This window comes from Miniopterus schreibersii, assembly GCF_964146895.1.
Source record: "Miniopterus schreibersii genome assembly, chromosome: X".
Taxonomy (NCBI): domain Eukaryota; kingdom Metazoa; phylum Chordata; class Mammalia; order Chiroptera; family Miniopteridae; genus Miniopterus; species Miniopterus schreibersii.
In genome coordinates this window covers 105,567,476-105,589,971 of record NC_138104.1, presented here as the reverse complement: position 1 = coordinate 105,589,971, position 22,496 = coordinate 105,567,476, and the positions used below count along the sequence as shown (strand labels likewise).

The following is a 22,496-nucleotide window of genomic DNA, read 5'->3' as shown; positions in this document are numbered from 1 at the left end:
TATTAGAAAGTTGCTAAGAGAGTAGATCTTAAACATTCTCATTAATGTGGGGCAACGGACATTAACTAGACTTATTGGGGGTGATCATTCTGCGATATATACACATATCCAATCGTGTTATGCACCTGAAACTGATGGAATGTTATATGTCAATTACATCTCAATAAAAAATTAAATTTAATTAATAAAACAAAAAAAGATTGCAGCCCTGGCCGGTGTGGCTCAGTGGTTGAGCGTCGACCTCTGAACCAAAAGGTTGTGGGTTCGATTCCCAGTTGCAGGCTCGAGCTCAAGTAGGGGTCGTGCAGGAGGCAGCCGATCAATGTTTTGCTCTCACATTGATGTTTTTCTCTCTCCCTCTCCCATCTTCTCTCTCTAAAATCAATAAAAAAATTAAATTAAATTAAAATAAAATAAAATATAAAATAAAATAAAATAATAAAATAGAAAGATTGTGGACTCCTGGACTAGATAGAAGCAGGCAAACTACAGTTTAATCCTGCAACAGAAAACGCGGACCAGAATCAGGCTTCGTAAAAGGTACAAAGTTTTATTAAACAAACCTGGAATCAATAGTATTATTCCATAAATTAGACAGCAGTAAAATTTTCCAAGAGCATATATACAAATCACAGTGATTTTCATTGTGCAAGGAACTGATGGGATTAGAAACAGGTTGGGTTGTTTTTTTCCCCACCCACACGTGAGAAGCTAGGACAACCCTGCAGGGATCCCAGTGGCTGATAGCCTGGGTGTGCCCCTCCTGCAAAGGCGTTCAGTCTCGTGTCTAAAGCATCCCGCGGCCGTCCTGTGACCCTAGAGCCACATGGGGACCCAGCCAGGTTGTCCACGGCACAGTGGGAGAAAAAAGCAAAGCTGGAGAGGACAAGAAAAGACGGCCTGTGGGTCAAATGGTTTCTAATCCCATTCACGAAAAACACATAGGTAATGACTTTTACTTAAATAACAGAAGTGTGCACCGTGAAAGATCAAATGAAAGCAAGCTGGAACGTCTTAAAAACACAATAATTTACAGAAAACCATTCAGAGCATTTTCCCTTTGATGAAGGATTTGATCCCCTGGAGGCAAGCCCTCAGGGTCTGCAAAGCAAATGTGATATGAGAATGTCCCAATGGGTGAAATCACCCCCACACACTCCACCTCCACCAACACACACACACACACACACACACACAGCAAACAAGCTATCCAAATACATTATCCATACAACCGTTCATGGGATTTTCCTCTTTGTTTTAGGTAAGTGGACATCACCCCCTAAAGTTGAACTAATTCGTCGGAAACGGGAATACAGAGAGGTGTGCTGGGATTTGTAATTAATGGCATCGGCCCTACGTTCCCGATTATAACGGTCCAACATCTTAAAGGCAACTTAGGTCAACAGCTAAATGGGAAATTCATCCCACATTCACACAGTTGTTTAGGGCGACGGGTGAGTCTGACATTTGCAGCATGTGGGTTTTTACGTTTAGATGTGTAGGATGAAACGAAACGTTCTAGACACGTATAAAGAGGCGGGTTGTGTGGCTGATCTCTGTGCGTGGATGGTGTAAAGTGGACACATAGTATCTTGTTGCTGGGATTTTTTTTTTTTTTTTTTTTTTTGCCTATCCTGTGCCATTGACAGCAGCGATCAAGATACAGGCCCATTGCGGGCGAAAGATACATTTACATTGAGTAGGATTCTGACTTCTATTGGGGAAGGGATTAGAAATCAGCCAAAACAAATGTATGCTATGCTGTGTGTTCAGTTGTGACTTTATTTTCTTAGCTTTATAGATGCAGGTGAAAGCAAGCGAGTGATAGTTCCACTAAGAAAACAACACCTGCCCCTATGCACTTCTTCTTGGGTTATAGGCATCCCCAATATTGCCACCTCATTAACTTGCATAAAACACGTCTATCGCTTTGCCTGATTTTTGTGACATTTTCCATGAATTTGCTTCAAAACTTTACACACTGATTATAGATGATCACAGATATGTAGATTTCAGAATATTCCCCCTGAGTAAACTATTTTTTAATTATATGCCCTGTGTGACCCATGCGTTTACGAACTCATTTTGAATAAATCTGATTTTTCATTGTCGCACAATTGAATTTACGCCCCACCACAATTAACACATAGCACATGCAACTTCTAAAATGGGCATAAATGTCAAAGGGGAGTTTTAGCAGCACCCGGTAGTCCTGGAATTCACTTTAATTGTTAATTTGTGTTGCATGGCTGATGGCCATGTCCTTCAAGGACAATGCATCCAAACATTTGTTGTCTTTGCGTATTTGTTCAAAATTAAGATGGCAACGCATTCCTTGCTTCCTTGACAACACTTCTATCTCATTTGTTAAATCCTGGACAGTAAGATTTAAACTTAAAAAATATGCACATGGCCCAGCCAGCATGGCTCAGTGGTTGAGCATCGACCTATGCACCAGGAGGTCACTGGTTTGATTCCAGGTCAGGGCACATGCCCGGGTTGTGGGCTTGATTCCCAGTAGGGGGCGTGCAGGAGGCAGCCAATCAATGACTTTCTCATCATTGATGTTTCTCTCTCTCTCTCCCTCTCCTTTCCTCTCTCTGAAATAAATAAAAACATATTTTTAAAAATATATGCATATGGGTGGATGTGCCTGTGCCCACTTTTTTATTATATTCAAGAACAGTGTTTCACTTATTTTTAAATTTTTTTTTAAGCAGATGGCTCCAAAATAACAATAATAATAGCTGTTACTATTATTGTTTATCTTATAGTCTTAAAACAGGAGACATGCTTTTCTTTCTGTGTCAGTGCCCAGTATCACCTGGCCAATCTAATCTAACATCCGACGATGAAACGGTTCAGAGACTGCTCACGTTTTAGGCCGTGTTGACCCTCCACTTAATCCACACAGGATGCCCACTGTGAAATCTGGACTAAAGACACGTTCCGTAGGACCACGTGCGCACTGCATCCGTTAGCAACAACCTTCCACTGAGTTACGCATTGTGAAGAGATTGTTTTCCCAAATTTTGTCTTCACGCTCATGTCCTGAGTTTGTATCTGTTTGAACCATAGGTCATGTCTGAGAAGGGGGAACGTTCAGCATCTTCAACATTACTGCCTTTTAAAGCTTTTATAGGCACAAGCTGTGTCCGTGGCACTTTCCAAGACACACCCCCGTACGTAGCCTTCTGATTCATGAGTGGCATCGGCCCAAGTGTGAGGGGGGGGATGCATTTCCTTTGACATGTTGCTACTGAAAAGAAGATGCATGAGTTTCCCAAAAGGCGCCTCTCCGGCCACATCGCCAGATGTGTGTGCAGAAGAGAGAGGTAGACAGAGCTACGGAAAGAGATGCTTTCCTGGGCACAGTACGGGAGACAATATCAACAGCAAAGACCCACCAGGTGACTCAAGGACACACCTGAGCTGCAGAAGCCTGAGACGGCGCCCAACCCGCCTTTTCTCCTCTCCCATTTTCACCCACCCCCTGGGGATACTCTGCCCCCATTCCAGCTGCCTAAGGAGCTGCACCTGTCTCGACAGAACATAAGAGAAAAGGGAGGAGGCAGAAAGAGTCCTGGAGGTCTGGGTAGGCTCTGGAACCTACTCCTTAAATGCACAGATGTCACATCTCCCCCCCGGGGAAGGTTGTGCCTGGGCCCTCTGAGAGTCCACCGCACATGGGATGCCCAGTTTGGATTTTTACAGCAAGGATCAGAGTCACCAAGAAGACAAAGCAGAAGCGTAAAGAAAACGAATTATGGACAAGACAGACTCCAAGGACCTGTATTCCATTTGTGTCCCGTTTTGGGGGACAATGAACATCTAAACCACACAGGTATGGTGGCCAACTCCACCTCCGGCTTTCATGAAGTCCACCGTAAGGGTGAGTGTTTGCAGGGTCCCTTCCCGTCAAGGTGTCTCCATAACCAGGTCCAAGGAGAAGAAATCCCACGGCCCCCTCGATGGCCCCCGAGCCTGCCCGGCCACTGAGACCACTATGTGCCCGACAGACCCAGCTTGACCGTCTACAAGGAGAAAGGCAACTGAGCAGAAACCAGTTCCTCCGACGACATCCAACACTGACATCCATCCTACCGGTCATTTGCTTTTTACTTTTTCCAAAATGAAAATGTAAAGAAAACCTTTGCCCGAGGGGGGATCATCTTGCAACAGAACCAATACAGACTCATCTGTTAGCTCTGGGAGGTACCTTTTGCACAAGAGATTTCAACTGGAATTTTTATAGGTAGCCTTCCCCCTATGCAATGTGGAATTTTTTTGGGGGGGGGGGGATAGAAAATTTCTTAACTGCATGCCATTCATTGAACCTGTGCTTGTACTAAAAGTCCAGCCCGCGTGTCTCTCCCTTTCCTTCTGGCTTGAAGACCTGATAGGCAGCATAGGAGGATGTTAGCTATAGAAGGCCACGTGGTATTTCTTCACCAAGGACTAAAAATGCATAGATTTAAAAAAAAAAAAGAAGGAAAAAAAAAAAAAAAAGCAGACATCATACATTTCAGGCTTTGCTCCCAACAGAACAGATTCTTGACAAAGAAATTTGGAAACGAAACATCACAGGCTCTGCACCGTGCAGACATTGACGTGGCCGCGGGGTCTCTTGTCCTACTGTCTTTTACGCTCACGCACAGGCACACACGACGTATGGACACGTACGTGGCCGTGCGTCTCTGTCCTAGTGTCCTTCACGCACAACGTGTGGACACGGACGTGGCCGTGCGTCTCTGTCCTATTGTCTTTTACGCACACGCACAGGCACGCACGACGTATGGACACGTACGTGGCCACGCATCTCTGTCCTGTTGTTTTTACGCACGTGCTCACGCACGACGTGTGGACCCCTACGTGGCTGTCTTATTGTCTTTTACGCACGTGCTCACGCACGACGTGTGGACCCCTACGTGGCTGCGCGTCTCTGTCCTATTGTCTTTTACGCACACGCACAGGCACGCACGACGTGTGGACCCCTACGAGGCCGTGGGTCTCTGTCCTATTGTTTTTTACGCACGTGCTCACACACGACGTGTGGACGCCTACGTGGCCGTGGGTCTGTCCTATTGTCTTTTACGCACGTGCTCACGCGCGACGTGTGGACCCCTACGTGGCCGTGGGTCTCTGTCCTATTGTCTTTTACACACACGCTCGCACACACCCACCCGCACCCACACCCACACCCACAGACACAATGTGGTTATCACCAAACACATTCAGTTCAAACTTATAAAGCTGAGTCTACGAGGAGAACCAAGGGATGAACACAGTAGGAACCCAGGCAAACGGGCAAGGTCAACTCGACAACCGGACAGCTTTGCAAAACGTCCTACTGTGCGCCGGCTTCCAGTTCTTCCAGTTGCTTAGGTAACGCCAGGTCCACGACTGTCCAGTGCGCTCCGACCCCGGGTATCTACATGCCACGTGGGTTCGTGTGGCACAGGCCCGGGCACATCCCCCAGGCGGCTCCTCAGGGCTGCAAGTGGGGACCAAACAGGACAAAGGATCTGGTTAGTTTCCAAAAAAGTGGGTAAGTTGTGTAATAATATTAATAACACCAAAGAAATCCAACTATCTTTAATTTTTATTTTATGTTATTTTATTTTTTTAAGTATTGATTTTAGAGAGGGAGCTAAAGGGGAGACAGAGGGGGAGGGAGGAATGCATTTGTTGTTCCACTTATGCTTCATTGGTTCTTCTTTTTTCGGTCTGACTAATCTTTTTATTTAATATATCTTTGTTGTTGTTTTTAATCCACACCAGAGGATATTTTTTCCCATGGCTTTTCAGAGAGAGTGGAAAGGACAGAGAGAGAAACACCATGTGAGACAGACACGTGCATGGGTTGCCTTCCATCTGCACCCCGACTGGGGCTGAAGATCAAGCCTGCACCCCAGCTACGTGCCCTTGGCCAAATTTGAACCCTGGGACCCTTCATTCTGCCGGCCGATGCACTAACCACTGAACCAAACGGACTAGGGCTAAATATATCTTTACTGTTGAAAGTATTACAGATGCCCCCAATTTTCCTTTGGTGGGCCCCCTGCACCCCGCTCCTGCCAGCACCCCCCAGGCCTTCTCCACACAGTTGTCTGTGTCCACTGGTTATGCAGACATGCATGTGAATTCTTTGGTTCATCTCTTCCCAATAAACGATGGAATACTATGCAGCTGTAAAAAGGAAGGCTCCGGCCGGGCCTGGCTCAGCGGTTGAGCATCGACCTAGGATCCAGACGATCAGGGTTCGATTCCCTGTCAGGGCACATGCCCGGGATGCGGGCTCGATCAATGACTCTCTCATCATTGATGTTTCTATCTCTCTCTCTCCCTCTCCTTTCCTCTCCCTGAAATCAATAAAGATATATATTATTTTTTAAAAAAGAGAAGGCTCCTTGGTTAATTCTTACACGTGCCCTGACCCGAGATGGAACCTGCAACCTCTGTGTATTGGGAAAGGACTGTAACCAACTGAGCTACCCGGCCGAGGCTGTGGTTGAAATTCTTATTGCAAAGATCTACAAACTTGAATTCTAAAGAGGGGGGGCGTAGGTATGCTTCCTAAAAGAAATGGAACAGTATGTTAAAGATGAGCTTTATTTATTTTTAAATTTATTTCCGAGGAAGGGAGAGGGAGAGAGAGAAACATTAATGATGAGAGTCACGGATCGGCTGCCTCCTGCACGCCCCTTACTGGGGATCGAGCCTACAACCCGGGCATGTGCCCTAACCGGGAATCGAACCCTGACCTCCTGGTTCCTAGGTGGACGTTGAGCCACTGAGCCACATGGGCAAAGGTGAGCTTTAAATGTTATATGATACCTGCATCCATTGAGTTATCCCCTCCTTACCCAAGCTAAGAAAGGAGATAAGCTGCTCACCCAAAACGGGATCCTTGTTTCAATGTGCTTATCACGAAGGAAACCGAAACGGAAAATGATTAGAATCCTCCCTGGCCGGCGGCCCTAACGTCTCCCCCCCCACACACACACGCTGAAAAGCAGGCCGGGTAATTCCAGCAGAGATAAAGAGTGAAGTCAACGGCTATCCATAATCTCCGGAGAGCGGTCCTTGAGCTGAAGCGGCCTCTCGACGGCATGTGATTTCGCTTCATGAAAAATTATTCTGTTGCATGATACGGACACACCTCATTGCTCTTAGGCAAACACGCCAGGCCTTTGTTTCGCCTTGTGTGCAGTTTACTGTCGGCTGAAACACGCCTGAGAGCGGTTAAAATATTCATGTGTCGGGGCTTTTCCAAAGGAAAGAGCAGAATCCAAATGTGTGGAATAAATAGAAAGCCACGGGATCATGAAATGGTGGCGCTGCTTTTTAGTGTATGTGTTTGCGTGTTGTTTTTTTAATTGTCACCCGCAGATATTTTTTCTATTGCTTTTTCCAAGAGTGTGGAAGGAGAGAAAAATCAATGAAAGAGACACATTGACTGGTTGCCTCCCCCATCGCTCACCAACTGGGGCTGGGGATCGAACCTGCAACTGAGGTTCGGTGCCCTGGGCTGGAATCGAAAGCCGGGACCCTTCAGTCCTCGGGCCGATGATCTAACCACTGAGCCAAACAGGCTAAGGCGTGAAAAAGTGTTTTGCTTTCCAATGGCTCATCAAGCCAATGTCATCCAACACTGTCCCCAACATTGAACCCGAGGCCATTAAAAATGATTCCAGCCCGGCCGGGTGTGGCTCAGCGGTTGAGCATCGACCTAGGATCCAGGAGATCGGGGTTCGATTCCCGGTCAGGGCACATGCCTGGGTTGTAGGCTCGATCAATGACTCTCTCATCCTTGATGTTTCTATCTCTCTCTCTCCCGCTCCTTTCCTCTCTCTGAAATCAATAAAGATATATTTTTTAAAAATTATATTTAAAAAATAAAATAAAATAAAAATGATTCCACTAGCAAAAGTGCTATTTACACACATTTCCCCAAGAACATACACCGCACTGAGAAAGGTTATTTCTTTTTTTTTGAAAAATATTTTTATTGATTTTTTTGGGGGGGGGGACAGAGAGAGAAACATCAATGATGAAAGAGAGTCATCGATCGGCTATGTCCTGCACGTCCCCTACTGGGGATGGAGCCTCGAACCTGGGCATGTGCCCTGACCAGGAATCGAACCAGTGATACCATGGTTCATGGGTCAACCGACACTCAACCAACTGAGCTTCCTTAATAAATGTCACAATATCACTATTAGAATTAAAAAACAACACCTGTGTGCTTGGCTTATCAATGAAGTGTTCCTCACGACAAAACAAACCAAGCCTTTTACTCCTTTGAAATTACCGGATAAACATCCATCATGAAATGCTATGCGCAAATCAAACAAAAGGGGAGGAACCGAGGAGGCCAGAAAGAAAAACAATATTAAAAAACTCAGGAACATTTTGTGATTTTTTTTTTTTGAAAACCCGTAACTGGACCTCACTCGCTTTGGAGGTGGCTCGGACCACTGAGGGCACACGCCCTGTTATGGAAACCAATCCACGTGGTCAACGTGGCTGTCGTGTGTCTGAAAGAGAAACGTGTCCCCAGCAGCCCTGGATGGTGTGGCTCAGTTGGTTGGGTGTCGTCCCAGGTACCGGGAGGTCACGGGTTCGAGTCCCAGTAGGGGCCGTGCACCAGGCAGCCCAGCAAAGACTCTGTTTCATCACTGGTGTTTCTATCTCTCTCTCTCTAAAATCAATAAAAACGTATTTAAAATAACATATCTGTGTGTCCAGCAGACGTGACCATTTCTCTACTAATTATTTCCCTCTGTCATTTAGCTTTTACCCCGCTTTCCTCTTGGCATTTCTGCAGAACTGTCCCATCCTCAGGGACTGGAGGTTCCCCGTGTATCACGCGAGTCCCTCCCTCCCAGGACGGTGTGTTCTGCGCAGGGTGTTCAGCAGACGATTATTTTTCTCTGCTGCATGGTTTTCTCCGTCTCCTTGGGGACCCATCAACCTTGCTGGCGTGTTTTTTTTTTTTTGTAAATTTTTATTTTGTGTTTTCTGAATTGAATGTATTGGGGCGACCCTGGTGAATAACCTTGGGTGGCTCTCGGGCGCACGACTCTGTAACATCACCTGTGCACTTGATCTGCTGATTTGCTCAATAGACAGAAGTACCTTCCAGGGGTGGGCCTCAGAAATTCTTGAAGGCCTCCAGGTCCTTGGGAGACACCGCGGGCGCCGCGTTCCAGTCGTTCTCAGGATAAGCTTCGAAGTTGGAGGTGTCGCCTTCGCCGCACACCTTGGGCACGATGGGGGGCTGCGGGGGGCGAGATGCAAAGGCCTCGTTAGGAGGACGGGTGGGCCCCTGGGTGTCCGCAGCTCCCTCCACCGCTCTGGCTCTTTGCAGCAATTCTATGTGGGTGGGCGGGGCCGAGCCCAGAGGGTGGGAGGGGCCAACCCAGGGTGGGCGGGGCTGAGCTAGGGGCGGGAGGGGCCAATCCAGGGGTGGGTGGGGCTGAGCCCAGAGGATGACGGGGCCAACCCAGGGGTGGGCGGGGCTGAGCCTAGGGGTGGGAGGGGCCAACCCAGGGGTGGGCGGGGCTGAGCCCAGAGGGTGGGCGGGGCTGAGCCTAGAGGGTGGGAGGGGCCAACCCAGGGGTGGGCGGGGCTGAGCCCAGAGGGTGGGCGGGGCTGAGCCTAGGAGTGGGAGGGGCCAACCCAGGGGTGGGCAGGGCCGAGCCCAGGGTGTGGGTGGGACCGAGCCCAGAGGGTGTGGGCGGGGGTTACTTCTAGATTGTTGGGGGGCTGACTTCCAGATTGTTGGGGGGCTGACTTCTAGATTGTTGGGGGGCTGACTTCCAGATTGTTGGGGGGCTGACTTCCAGATTATTGGGGGGGATGACTTCCAGATTGTTGGGGGGACTGACTTCCAGATTGTGGGGGGCTGACTTCCAGATTGTTGGGGGGATGACTTCCAGATTGTTGGGGGGACTGACTTCCAAATTATTGGGGGGGGGATGACTTCCAGATTATTGGGGGGGATGACTTCCAGCTTGTTGGGGGGACTGACTTCCAGACTGTAGGGGGGGATGACTTCCAGATTATTGGGGGTGGCTGACTTCCAGATTGTTGGGGTGGCTGACTTCCAGATTATTGGGGGGGGATGACTTCCAGATTATTGGGGGGGATGACTTCCACCTTGTTGGGGGGACTGACTTCCAGATTGTGGGGGGCTGACTTCCAGATTGTTGGGGGGCTGACTTGCAGGCTATGGGTGGGGCTGACTTCCAGATTGTTGGGGGGCTGACTTCCAGGCTATGGGCAGGGTTGACCCCAGGGTGTAGGAGGGGCTTACTTCCAGCTTGTGGGCGGGGCTGAGCCCAGAGTGTGGGTGGGACTGACCGCAGAGTTTGGTCTGGGGAGACCGCAGAGTGTGGGCAGGGCCCAGGCATCAGCATTTTTAAATCTCTGTGGTGACTCTAAGCCCCAAGTTGGGATCCCTGGTATTGAGGAATTCTGTCAAACACCTGCTCCATTCGGAGGAAGGCAATCCAAAGAATATTCTGCATCTAGTCTACCAGCATCATTGCAACATACCCACAAGTCCTACACACTCGCTTTATCTATGTAACTCCCCATTAAACAGCAGCCAGATCAGAGCTCAACCTGGTCACAGAGCCACTGAGCAATGGAGCCAGGTCTCCAAAAGCCCAATTGCAGCCCTGGCCGGTGTGGCTCAGTGGTTAGCACTGAAGGGTCACGGGTTCGACTCCCGATCAAGGGCATGTACCTTGGTTGCAGGTTCGATCCCTAGCCCTGGTCACAGTGCTTGTGGGAGGCAACCAATGTGTCTCTCTCATCGATGTTTCTCTCTCTCTCCCCCCCTCTCTTCTACTCTAAAATTCAATGGAAAAAATATCCTTGAGTGAAGATGAACGAAATACACACATTCAAAAGTCCAATTGCAAAAGCTGGAGTCTTAACTCCCCCCATCTAGGTGCCTCTTTAGGGCTAAAAGATCCACCGAACAGGCAACGTGGCCTGTGAATGGTTTGAGACGATGGGTTCAGTTGTGCAAATTAATTATGTATCCACCATACACAAGTAAGTCTTGGAGTCAGAGGATTTTATAACTTTTGGGGAGGGTGCGAGTTAGGTAAGAGTCGCCCGTGGACGTATGTTGTACCTTCAGTTTCCTCTGTGGGACAGCCTCCCAGTCTACCATCCGGAACCAACGGTGCCGTTTGACGTCATCTGCTCCATTCTTTAAAAGAAACACGTGTCATTGTGTCATCAGGGTACAGAATTTTGACAGGGATGGGAGAGAAAATATTGTGAAGGATCTGCGTGGTTTTTTTTTTTTAGGCATGGAAACAAACAAAAATGTTGGCGAGGTTTTCAGTAATTGTCCCTGGAGTGTGACTTATTAGGGAAAACTCTCAATAAAGTTAGGTTTGTTTTTTTGTTTTTTTTTTAAAGCATTTTCCTTCCTAGTAGAAATAGTCATTACACTCACGTGTGTGCTAATCCGGAATAAAGAATATAGCGTATGCCCTGGCCAGTGCGGCTCTGGGGTTGAGCATTAACCCATGAGCCTGGAGGTCACCAATTTGATTCCCGGTCAGGGCACATGCCCAGATTGTGGGCTTGATCCCCAATAGGGCGCGTGCAAGAGGCAGCCCATGGATGTTTCTCTCTCATCAATGATGTTTCTGTCTCTCTCTCCTGCTCCCTTCCTCTCTCTAAAATCAATAAAAACATATAAAGCATAACCGTGGGCCAGCCTCTCAACATACAATAAGACAGACAACAATTCCTAGATTTGTCACCCGTTTTCGTCTTGACAGTTTTCTTTGGTATTTATTACCCTCGCCAGACACAGACACCGAGGTTCCCTAAATGATGACATTTGCTTCAGTACCGTCCAGCCAGGGAGTCTCATGAAGACGACCTGAGGGGTGTCCAACTTCAGAGATCTCAACAACCGCCCAAGATGACCTTCCTGGGTAACAACTGAGCTAGAGTCTGTCTGCTTCACTCTCCAAGTGGGGTGCTGACGGCCAGCTGGCCAACACCGATGTCATTCTCACTTCTGAAAATCCCTCCCCCCCCAAATTTTCACTTTTGGCAACCTTTTTAATCCATTCAGTGTTGAAATTTGTAAGACAGAAACTCATGAGTTCTGTAACAGAGGAACCAGTGGGTCTGAACCTGACACCGCATTTTCAAAATGCGTATCGTGATTTTTTTTTTTAACGTTTCCATTTTAGTCTCACCCACAGGAAAGAAAATTCGCAACGACCGCAGCTGCAAAACGAAAGAAAGGCTGATGGGAATCGTGTCACCTTTTATCGGATCTTATTATCCTGACAACTCTTCTTTTGCTATTGGAAAAAAAACTTTTTCCATCCACACCTAAGTTCCACAGCAAAAAATCTGTTGATTGTTACCTCAAGGGAGGTTGAGAGAAAGCAAAAAAGACTTGGAGTTTACTCTCTAGTAGTTCAAACTCTAGTACAGATACTAAGATATTATGATATCTGCATAGATGATAGATAGAAACATAGACAGATGGGCAGGTAGCTAGCAGATAGATAGATACATGATAGGTAGATAGATAGATAGATGATAGATTAGATAGATAGATGATGATAGATAGATAGATAGATAGATGATAGATAGATAGATGATAGATAGATAGATAGATAGATAGATAGATATAGATAGATAGATAGATAGATAGATAGATGATAGATAGATGATAGATAGATAGATAGATGATAGATAGATAGATAGATAGATAGATAGATAGATAGATAGATAGATAGGAAGAAACACAGACAGATGGGCAGGTAGCTAGCAGATAGATACATGATAGGTAGATAGATATAGATGATAGATAGATAGATAGATAGATAGATAGATAGATAGATAGATAGATAGATGATAGATAGATGATAGATAGATAGACAGATGATAGATAGATTAGATAGATGATAGATAGATGATAGATGATAGATAGATGATAAATTAGATAGACAGATGATAGATAGATTAGATAGATGATAGATGATAGATAGATGATAAATTAGATAGACAGATGATAGATATAGATGATAGATATAGATAGATGATGATAGATAGATAGATAGATGATAGATAAATTAATTACTTTACAGTCATTTGCTTGTTTGCACACAAGAAGAGACGGGGTATAGACCCAGTTGGATTTGGGGCACCCAGAAACTCAGACTTGAAATCTGGCCAGTGATTCAACATTTACTCTGTGCCTCTGTTTCTCTCTCTACATTGAAATGCATGGTGTCGAGTGACAGGGACTCATCCCGGAAACCCCTTAATACATAAGGGAAACACACACTCACCTTCATGTTTCCAAGGCGCCGTGTTCTGTCCACCACGAGAAGTTTCTTAATGAGGTCTCTGTTTGGAAAAAGGAGACAGAAAATTTAAAAAAAAACAAAACACCAAACATATATATCTTGATACAGAGCCGAGCAAGTCAACAGCCCGAAAAATCTACCCACACGACAGATGCATTTGGACAAGCGGCTCCATTTCTAGCATTTTCTGAGCACTTTCTGGCACTCCTTTTTACCGCTATCAGTTCCTAAATAATTTATGCCAGGCTGGGTTTCCTGTACACCGCGGCTGAGCTCGGGGGGGGATAGAGGCTGATTACATCTTTGTATAGAAAACAGGATTTAAGACTACGAGACGTGCACTCTGTAGGCCTGTTCCCCACAGATTGCTGGCGGAAGGGACTGGACAATAGACGTGTGTCCAGTAAGGTCTGGGTGACATGGGAAAGTACCTACCTGTCTGTCAGTCACACCTGGGAGTGGCCAGAATAGGTGTGTCCAGTCCAGAAGCAGGAAATCTGAGCTGCATATGCTCCTAAACAAAGGAGCCCCTTCTGTGGCTCTCCTGGGACTCCTGTTGCAGGGGCTGAGCTCTCACGCTCTGCATTTGCCGACACGGCTCATGGACTAATGGACTTTTAACTACCCCAATGCTCCATCAGACCCAGCTCCACCACGGATCGGACGCTCTGGACACTGGCCCTGCTTTGGGCTCCGCCGGAGCCCCCAGCTACACCTTTTCCAGGACTGGTTGAAAGGAAATGGGACTTTGGAAACCGAGGGATAGAACTGACCAGAAAATAAAAATCGCTCATGTTCCCGTGCAAGTCTTAGAAAAATTCCTTCTCTCAAGATACCCCAAGGACCCCACTCCCACCAGCGAGGGAGCAATTGCACCTGCCCCCAATGCTCAGGCAACAATGACGGTGCGAAATAGCGAAAAGGGGATCAGATTGATGAAGGTATCTGGAAAAACCAAAAGCATTCTTATATATATATTTTAAAAACGTAGTCCCCGCCCCCCTGCTCATCGGCATAAAATTAACGAGTTTCAGACCGAAAGATGCATTTCGTTTTGAGTCAACAAAAAAGTTCTTGAAGCGAAATTGTCCATCAGTAAAAATCTGAGCGTGAGAAAGGCCTTTGAGAATAGCCCTGGCCGGTGTGGATCAGCGCTCAGAGCGTCGGCCCGCGCGAGGGTCTCGGGTTCGATTCCCCGGGAAGGGCGTGGACCTGGGTTGCAGGTTCGATCTCCAGCCCTGGTCCGGGCTGGTGCAGGAGGCGACCCATCGATGTGTTTCTCTCTCCCATCCTTGTTACTCTCTGTCTCTCTCCCCTTCCCCGCTCTCTAAAAATCAATGGAAAAAAATATCCCCAGGTGACGATTAACAATAAAAAAATGTAAAATATGAGAATCATTCGAGCAGGAGAGGAAAGTCGGACTCTGCTAAACTCATTCACGCGGATGCCAACCCCAAAATGAGCCGGGAAAGGGGGACCGTCTATGTGCTAGGTACCCGAACGTCTCTCCCGTCCAATATAACAAACGTATTTATGGGCTAATTGTCAGTGTCGTGAATCCCAAAAGGCATCGACGACAGCCAACGCTCCTTAACAGGTTAAACAGTCTGAAAGCAGATCAATGAAAGCTTTTTCTGTGCCCGTGGAAAAGGTGAGGGTCCAAATACTTCCAACGCGTCACCCTGAATAACACACTGTGCTCTCCTGCTGGGCAGATGTCTGGACAGGGATTTTTTTTTCTTTTGATGTTTTAAAAATAAATACCCCCCTACCCCCGAATTCCCAAAGGCCAGGGAAACCGTTCGACTTACTTTACATTGAAATCCAAGTGCCTGGGGAAATCTATTTTGCCGGCAAGAATTTTCTGATAAATGCCAAATGGGTTGTCGTCAAAAAACGGAGGGAACCTGTCGGAAACAGAAACGTTTATTTTTAGCGGGCATCCGGCCTGGAGAAAAGAAACCCGCGGGGTGACCATGGCGGTGGCCGCTTCTCCAAGGCGGGCCTGAGTTTTCTCTCATGCAGACTTCTCTCGCACGCAGCTTAAAAAAATGTCATTTGCATGCCCTGGCTCAGGGGTTGAGCGGCGACTTAGGGTCCAGGAGGTCAGGGTTCGATTCCTGGTCAGGGCCCGTGCCCGGGTTGTGGGCTCGATCCCCAGTGGGGGGCCTGCAGGACGGAGCAGCCGATCCATGTCTCTCTCTCCCTCTCCTTTCCTCTCTCTGAAATAAAAACAAGATATTAAAGAAAAAAAAAAATGTTACTCCCATGCCCTGGCCGGGGTGGCTCAGTGGTTGAGTGAATTCATCACATTGGCTTCTATCAAGTTACCGAGCGTGGCAGCCAGACTGTAGGGTGCGGGGTAACCCAGTCCCTTGCTTGCATTTGTCCTGTGCATCTTTTCTGAGCTCCTACTATGTGCCACATCCCGCCCTGTGTGTAAAATATACAAAGACGTCCATTCGTGGTCCGGTGGGGGCGACTTTTTTTTTTTTTAAATATATTTTTTAAATTTTTTATTTATTTTAGGGAGAGCGGAAGGGAGAGGGAGAGAGAAAGTCATGGATCGGCTGCCTCCTGCACGCCCCCGACTAGGGAGGGAGCTCACAACCTGGGCCTGTGTCCTGACCGGGAATCGAACCCTGACCTCCTGGGTCGTAGGTCGACGCTCAACCACTGAACCACACCGGGCAGGCTCTATTAAAATTTTATTTGTGCTCATAATTCGTGATATTATTATTTTATTATTATTTTAATATTTATTATTATAATATTATAATATTTATTATTATATATATACCTCTTCTATTCTTATATTAGATTAGAAATATTTTATTTTCTAATATTTAACATATTCTAATATCACAATATATTATATCCTAATAATAGTCTAATAATTATTTATATAATAATCCCAATATAGTAATTTTAATGTATCTTAATATATTTTAATTCTATTTTAACAATTTTCTACTATAGTCTATCAATATTATGTTCAACAATATACTGTGTTCTAATATCATATTTACTAATAATATGGCATATTATTATGTTTTGTAACTTTATATTCGACCCTAAGAATAAAGTAATAAAGACAAAAACCCACGGACCTCATTCTACAGGGTGCCCCCCCAAAAGGTAGACACACTTTAACAGCTCATAGCTCCATTTTGAAAATGAAACGCGTCTTAATAAACGCTGCCTTTTATTAATGATTCAAAAGTCTGTGTCTACATTTTTTGGGGGGACACACCCTGCATTTAAATATCATGGGAGCCCAGGACTCAGGGATCCTGGGGCAATGCTGCTCCCTAGTGGCCACTGACGGTCCGGGTGGAAGCTGCTGCTGGCCTCCGAGGGGGCCGGCCCCCAGGGTGCACATTTACAGCCACTGTGCGATCTTCACGGGGCGACCCCGGGCCTGATGTATTTCGGATGCTACACACACCGGTGACAGATGGACAGACAGATACGTCCTAACTAGATGCGCGGTTGATGTACACACAGAAGGATAAACACCGGTGATCAGAGACCACACTCTGTCTGGCCACAGCGTCCACGCAGAAAAAGGCCTCTTTTCCACGTTTCTTTCCAACCTCAAGGGAAGGTTTCCGGGTACAACTCTGTGGGCTTTGCCTGCATCAGACAGGTGGGGAACAGGGTCCGTCGTTTGCTACGACAGGGAGTAAACTCAGCATGTCTGAGGCTCACGGATGCTGAAGGAAAAAAAAACAAAAAAAAACAAGGGAAAGGGGGGCCTGGGGGGGGGCAGTAGAGAAACAGCTCATCTGACAGCCTCCAGAAAGTGTCCTGGGCACCTCCCGGGCCGGCTGTCGTCTGTCTGTCTGTCCCCAGCACCATCGGAGACAAGAAAGAGCCTTTAGCTCACAGCAGGAGGATAGGCCCCCATGCCCAAGATTCCTAAGCGTGGGTCGCTCGCTTTAGGTTTCTGGTCAGAGAAACATCAGACCTGTCTTTAGGCGTCACCCCCAGACTTGATTCATTTAATCCTGATGACACCTTGACGAATGCTCGACACCTTCACGAATGCTCGACCCCTTGGGTATCTGGACCAGGAGGAGACGTGACCTTCCAAATCTCCTCCCACCCAAGTCTGGGGTTTCGGGATAGCACCCCTTCTCTCCTCCCTGGCAATGCTGTTCGCTCCCATAAAGTCCCAAACCGCATTTCATTGATTTATGTTTATCCAACAGCTGCATTGCCGAGCTTTAAAAAGAAGTCATGCGGCCCAGCTGGCGTGGCTCAGTGGTTGAGCGTCGACCTATGAGTCAGGAGGTCACAGGTTCGAATCCCGGTCAGGGCACATCCTGGGTTGTAGGCTCTTCAATCCCCAGTAGGGGGCGTGCAGGAGGCAGCCGGTCAATGACTCTCATCATCAATGTCTCTCTCTCCCTCCCTCTCACTGAAATCTATAAAAAAATAAATAAAAAATGAAAGAAAATACTAGTGTTGATTTGGTTTAAATCTCGAATGTCAGCGTTACCTTTAAATTTCTTTGAGGAAGGCGGGGCGCTGGTAGAAACAGGACAGTAACTGTTTGTATCGCCCGTCAATAGAACACACATCCTCCCACTGAAGACTTTTCTTGTCGTCATTTGTGAACTTGGTTTTCGTAATGACACAGGGGGTGGAAAAATTACTGAGTACTCATGACCGTCTGCAGTGGGAAATCTCGGTGGGAACCACACCCCAAGAATTTGGAGGCCGAACGAATGCACCATCCTAGGGGCTAATGGATCAGGGCAAGAGAGCAGGGGACGAAAGTCGGGGGACGCGTTGACTTTCCCCAGAAGCCATTACTCACCCCGAAAGCATCTCAAATATGAGGATGCCCAACGCCCACCAGTCCACGGCTCTCCCGTGGCCTTTGCTTTGGATGACTTCAGGGGCCAGGTACTCAGGGGTTCCACAGAGTGTCCACGTCCTGGGGGGAGAGAACACAACCCACAGAACTCAGCGGTGATTGGCAACGGATGGGTCCCTATTAGAAGGGTTCATGGTGTCATTGTCTGACCACACCCGAAACCAATAGAAAATAATAGCAAATGTCCACCGTCGATGGAAAGTAAACAATAATAATTCCCTCGACTTATATACATATTTGAATATTACATATATTTTTATTTTTAATTACAGCTTCCATTCAACATTTTTCTGTATTAGTTTCAGATGCACAGCGAAGTAGTAAGAAAACCATATACTTTACAGAGGTCCCCCGATATTTTAAGTTACATGCCTATCAATAATCACTTTATTTTATTATTACTTTTTATTTTTTTGTTAATTCTCACCTGAGGATATTTCTTCCATTTATTTTCTTTTTTTAAGAGAGTAGAAGAGAGGGAGGGAAAGGTAGAGAGAGAGATAAACATGGATGTGAGAGAGTCACATCGACTGGTTGCCTCCCGCGGGCACCACAATTAGGGGCAGGTAGCAAACCCTCAACCCAGGTTCATGCCCTTGACAGGAATTGAACCCGAGACCCTTCGGTACATGGGCCGATGCTGGCCAGGGCTCAATAATCCCTTTAAATGTAAATGCATTAAATGCCTCAATCAAAAGACATAGGTTAACATAACAGATAAGAAAATGAGACCCATAGACAGTTGAACCTGGGCTCTTCAACAATTTAATTCGATCCAGAAGGCAGATCGAAAAGAGATTTGTTGGAAAACTGAATCATTTTCTCCCGTTGGAAATAATTTAAATTGAATTAATGCATTCCGGAGTCCCAGATGCAAAAAAGACATGAACATAGTTACAGCACAATTTCCTGAGACGTTAACAACGTGAGGTTTAGCGGTAAACTGAGTCAGATTCGTACATTCTCTCCTCTGTTTGTCTCCTGAGAGATTGTACAGCTGTCAGAAAATGTTGTCGGGCCGAGAAATTATTATTTTTTGCTTTCCCACGTAAACTGATCACACAGCGATCAGAAAGTGTTGTCGGGTTGAGAACCGAGACAATTTTTCAGCTTGGTCGAGATCCGAATTGTCTGAGCATTGGAGACGTTTGAGAACTGAAGTTCGACTCTCTATGGTGTCTCTACAGGACACCCAGCTCAGAAAGAAACAAAATAGAAATATATTTGGCTATTTTTATTAATTGGGTAAAATGACTGCCAAGGGTGACTTTTGTTGTTAAAAAATAAAATTAATAAATGACTGTGTTGCCCTGGCCAGTAGGGGGCGTGCAGGAGGCAGCCGATCTATGTTTCTCTCTCTCTCTCCCTCTCCCTTCCTCTCTCTCTAAAATCAATAAAAACACGTAAAAAATTTTTTAAAAATAATAAATGACGGATGTCAAAATTGCCAAACAAACAAAAAAAACCCACCCACTAAAATAAAGTCAAATTCCTTAGGGGGAGAAACAAAACAGAAACATGAGCGTTGGATGTTACAATAACCTAGCTGATCACAACTGATTCACTATCGCCCCCCCTTGGACAAAGCCGGTAGTATTGTCTCAGCTGGTTTGCTCTCTTGCAAACACCGTTAAGGCCAACAGAATGTACCGTGTGGTCTCGTAGGCATTGCTACCCTTTGTCACTGCTGCTTACCAGGGTTACCCAGTAGCTGAGAGCCCACAGTCCTCGTTTTCCTGGAAAATAACATTAAAAAGAGTGACTGAAGCGTGCTCTCGATAACTCGGTCTCCGTGTGCCCACTTCAGGTCTATGTGGGTAAATAAGCTAATTCTCTCCTCGGAGGGGAAAAGTCCTGTGAACTGTCTTCTCCACCTGCTTTTGCAAAGGTTTGGACGGTTTGCAGCGCTTCTGTGGGTTCGCTAACATTTTAAGTGCGTCGGAGGCTACTCACATTTAAGGGAAACCAGGGTATTTGGGGTTTAAGTGGGACAGAGAGCTTCCGAAAGGATTTTCTCTGCAGAGGCATCATTTGCAAAATATTTAGCTTCCAGCTCCACCTAGAGGGTATCTGGGTGAATAGCCAAGTGCGCCCCACATGGATGGTGGAGATTTCTGGTTATGTATTTCGTTGGCTATTTTTTTTTTTCCCACTGGGGTCACCCCCTTCCCAGTGCTGCCTCCGATGTCTCTTTTTTCTTTGGACTTAAAAAGAGCTACGACGTTGAATTAACATCTATAGGTTTGAGTCATTTCTGCTCACATCTCCAAATGTTAAGCTCTCAATGTTTTTATTGATTTTTTTTTTTTTTTAGAGAGAGAGAGAGGAAGGGAGATGGAGAGATAGAAACATCAATAACGAGAGAGTCATTGATCGGCTGCCTCCTGCACGCCCCCTACTGGGGATGGAGCCTGCAACCCCCGGCATGTGCCCCGACCAGGAATTGAATCAGAGATTTCTTGGTTCATGAGTCAATGCTCAACCACTGAGCAACACCAGCTGGGTGGGTGTTACTATTTTAGATTCTACACCTAATGGGACCTTACAGTATTTGTCTTTCTGAGTCTAGCTTATTTCACTTATTAGCATACTGATTATAAGGTCAGACTATCCATGGAGTTACCAATGGGCATCTAATATACAGTAAGGAAATATAGCTTAAAATATTGTAATAATGCACTTAAAATTGACTAAGTTATCACAATCACAGAAAATATTGTAATAATGCACTTAAAATTGGCTAAGTTATCACAATCACAGAAAAGATGGTACCTGTGTGAGGTGATGTTTGTTTTCATGAACTTGACTGTGGCAATCATTTCACAATGTTTATTAAATCATCAGATTACACACCTGGTAGCTCATCCAAGGTCACCTGCATCTACCTGGAAGCCTAACTCCTCGCTGAAATAAAGACCAGATGGAGGTGGCCGCAGGTAACTGTACCTGCCCTAGATACAGGGTCTCCACTTACATTTGGAAAGGTGAGTCTCTTTTTTTGGCTCCATCCTAGCGTAAGGGGCAGGGGCTGTATACATTTCCAGTCTCTAAGTTGCCTCAGGTAGCCTGACACCTGGTTAGAGTAGGAGATTCGTGCAAAACCCCTCAAATCATCCGGGATGTGTGGAGAGGCATAAATTGCTGTAAAGAGCTTCAGCCTGCAGTAAATATGTGACGACGAAGGGCTCTGGGTGAAACTGGGAGACCGCTGGTTGGTGGACACTGTGAATTATCCATGACCCTGGCCTTATCTCATTTTGGTCATTTGGCTCTTGGAGAGAAAGCAAGGTGACACCATCATCACCATCATCGTTCTCAGCTTGCTCACTGTTACCAATTCCACACTAGGGCAGAGGGGGGAGACCGTGTTAGCCAAGGAAAGAGGGGACTCTCCATAAAGTAGAGATGGCAAACGCTCATGTGTTCTTAATCCCCCAGTTGCTCTCCTTGCCATTTGTATGGGAGTGAATTGTATTCCCCCAAAAGTCCTCAACCCCATTCTTGTGAATGGGATCTTATTTGGCAATAGGGTCTTCCAGATGTCATCAAGTTAAGATGAGGTCATACCGGATTAAGATGGGACTAATTCAATGACTGGTGTCCTTATAAAAAAAGAATTGGGGGGGGGGGGCTCTGTCATTTGAGGACACTCTGAAGAAGAAGTCACCCAAAATTCAGGAAAAGAATTCTACCTAGAATTGGCCAACACCCTGATCTTGGAGTTCAAGCCTCCAGAACTCTGAGAAACAAATTTTTTATAAGGTTATCAATCCTATGGGATTAAGATCCCACCCTCATGACCTCCTTTAACCTTTATCACCTCCTACAAGAATTATCTCCAAATATACTCACACTGGGGGTTAAAGATTTGACACATAAATTTTGGACAGGACACATTCAGTCCATAACAGTGGTAATGATGGTGACAGTCATGATGGTGATGATGATGATGGTGATGGTGATGGTGATGGTGATGGTGATGATGATGGTGATGATGATGATGGTGGTGATGGTGGTGGTGATGGTGGTGATGGTGGTGATGGTGATGATAATGGTGATGATGGTGATGGTGGTGATGATGGTGATGGTGGTGATGGTGATGATAGTGATGATGGAGGTGATGATGGCGATGATGGAGGTGATGATGGCGGTGATGGTGATGATGGTGATGGTGATGATGATGGTGATTGTGGTGATGAAGGTGATGATGGTGATGATGGTGATGGTGATGATGGTGATGATGG

At 46.2% G+C, this 22,496-nt stretch overlaps 1 protein-coding gene across 1 annotated transcript in view; it reads right to left on the bottom strand.

Moving 5' to 3' along the window:
• Positions 1–529: 529 nt before the first annotated feature.
• LOC308551794 (cAMP-dependent protein kinase catalytic subunit PRKX) overlaps positions 530–22,496 on the bottom strand; it is a 45,529-nt gene continuing 23,562 nt past the window's right edge. The window contains exons 4-9 of the mRNA XM_081126448.1: positions 18,193–18,312; positions 15,179–15,274; positions 13,350–13,407; positions 11,153–11,230; positions 9,142–9,283; positions 530–5,494 (exon numbers count right to left, since the gene is read on the bottom strand). Of these exons, the coding sequence (XP_080982574.1) occupies positions 9,158–9,283; positions 11,153–11,230; positions 13,350–13,407; positions 15,179–15,274; positions 18,193–18,312 (478 nt within the window). The 3' untranslated portion in view covers positions 530–5,494; positions 9,142–9,157. The remainder of the gene's footprint in view (positions 5,495–9,141; positions 9,284–11,152; positions 11,231–13,349; positions 13,408–15,178; positions 15,275–18,192; positions 18,313–22,496) is intronic.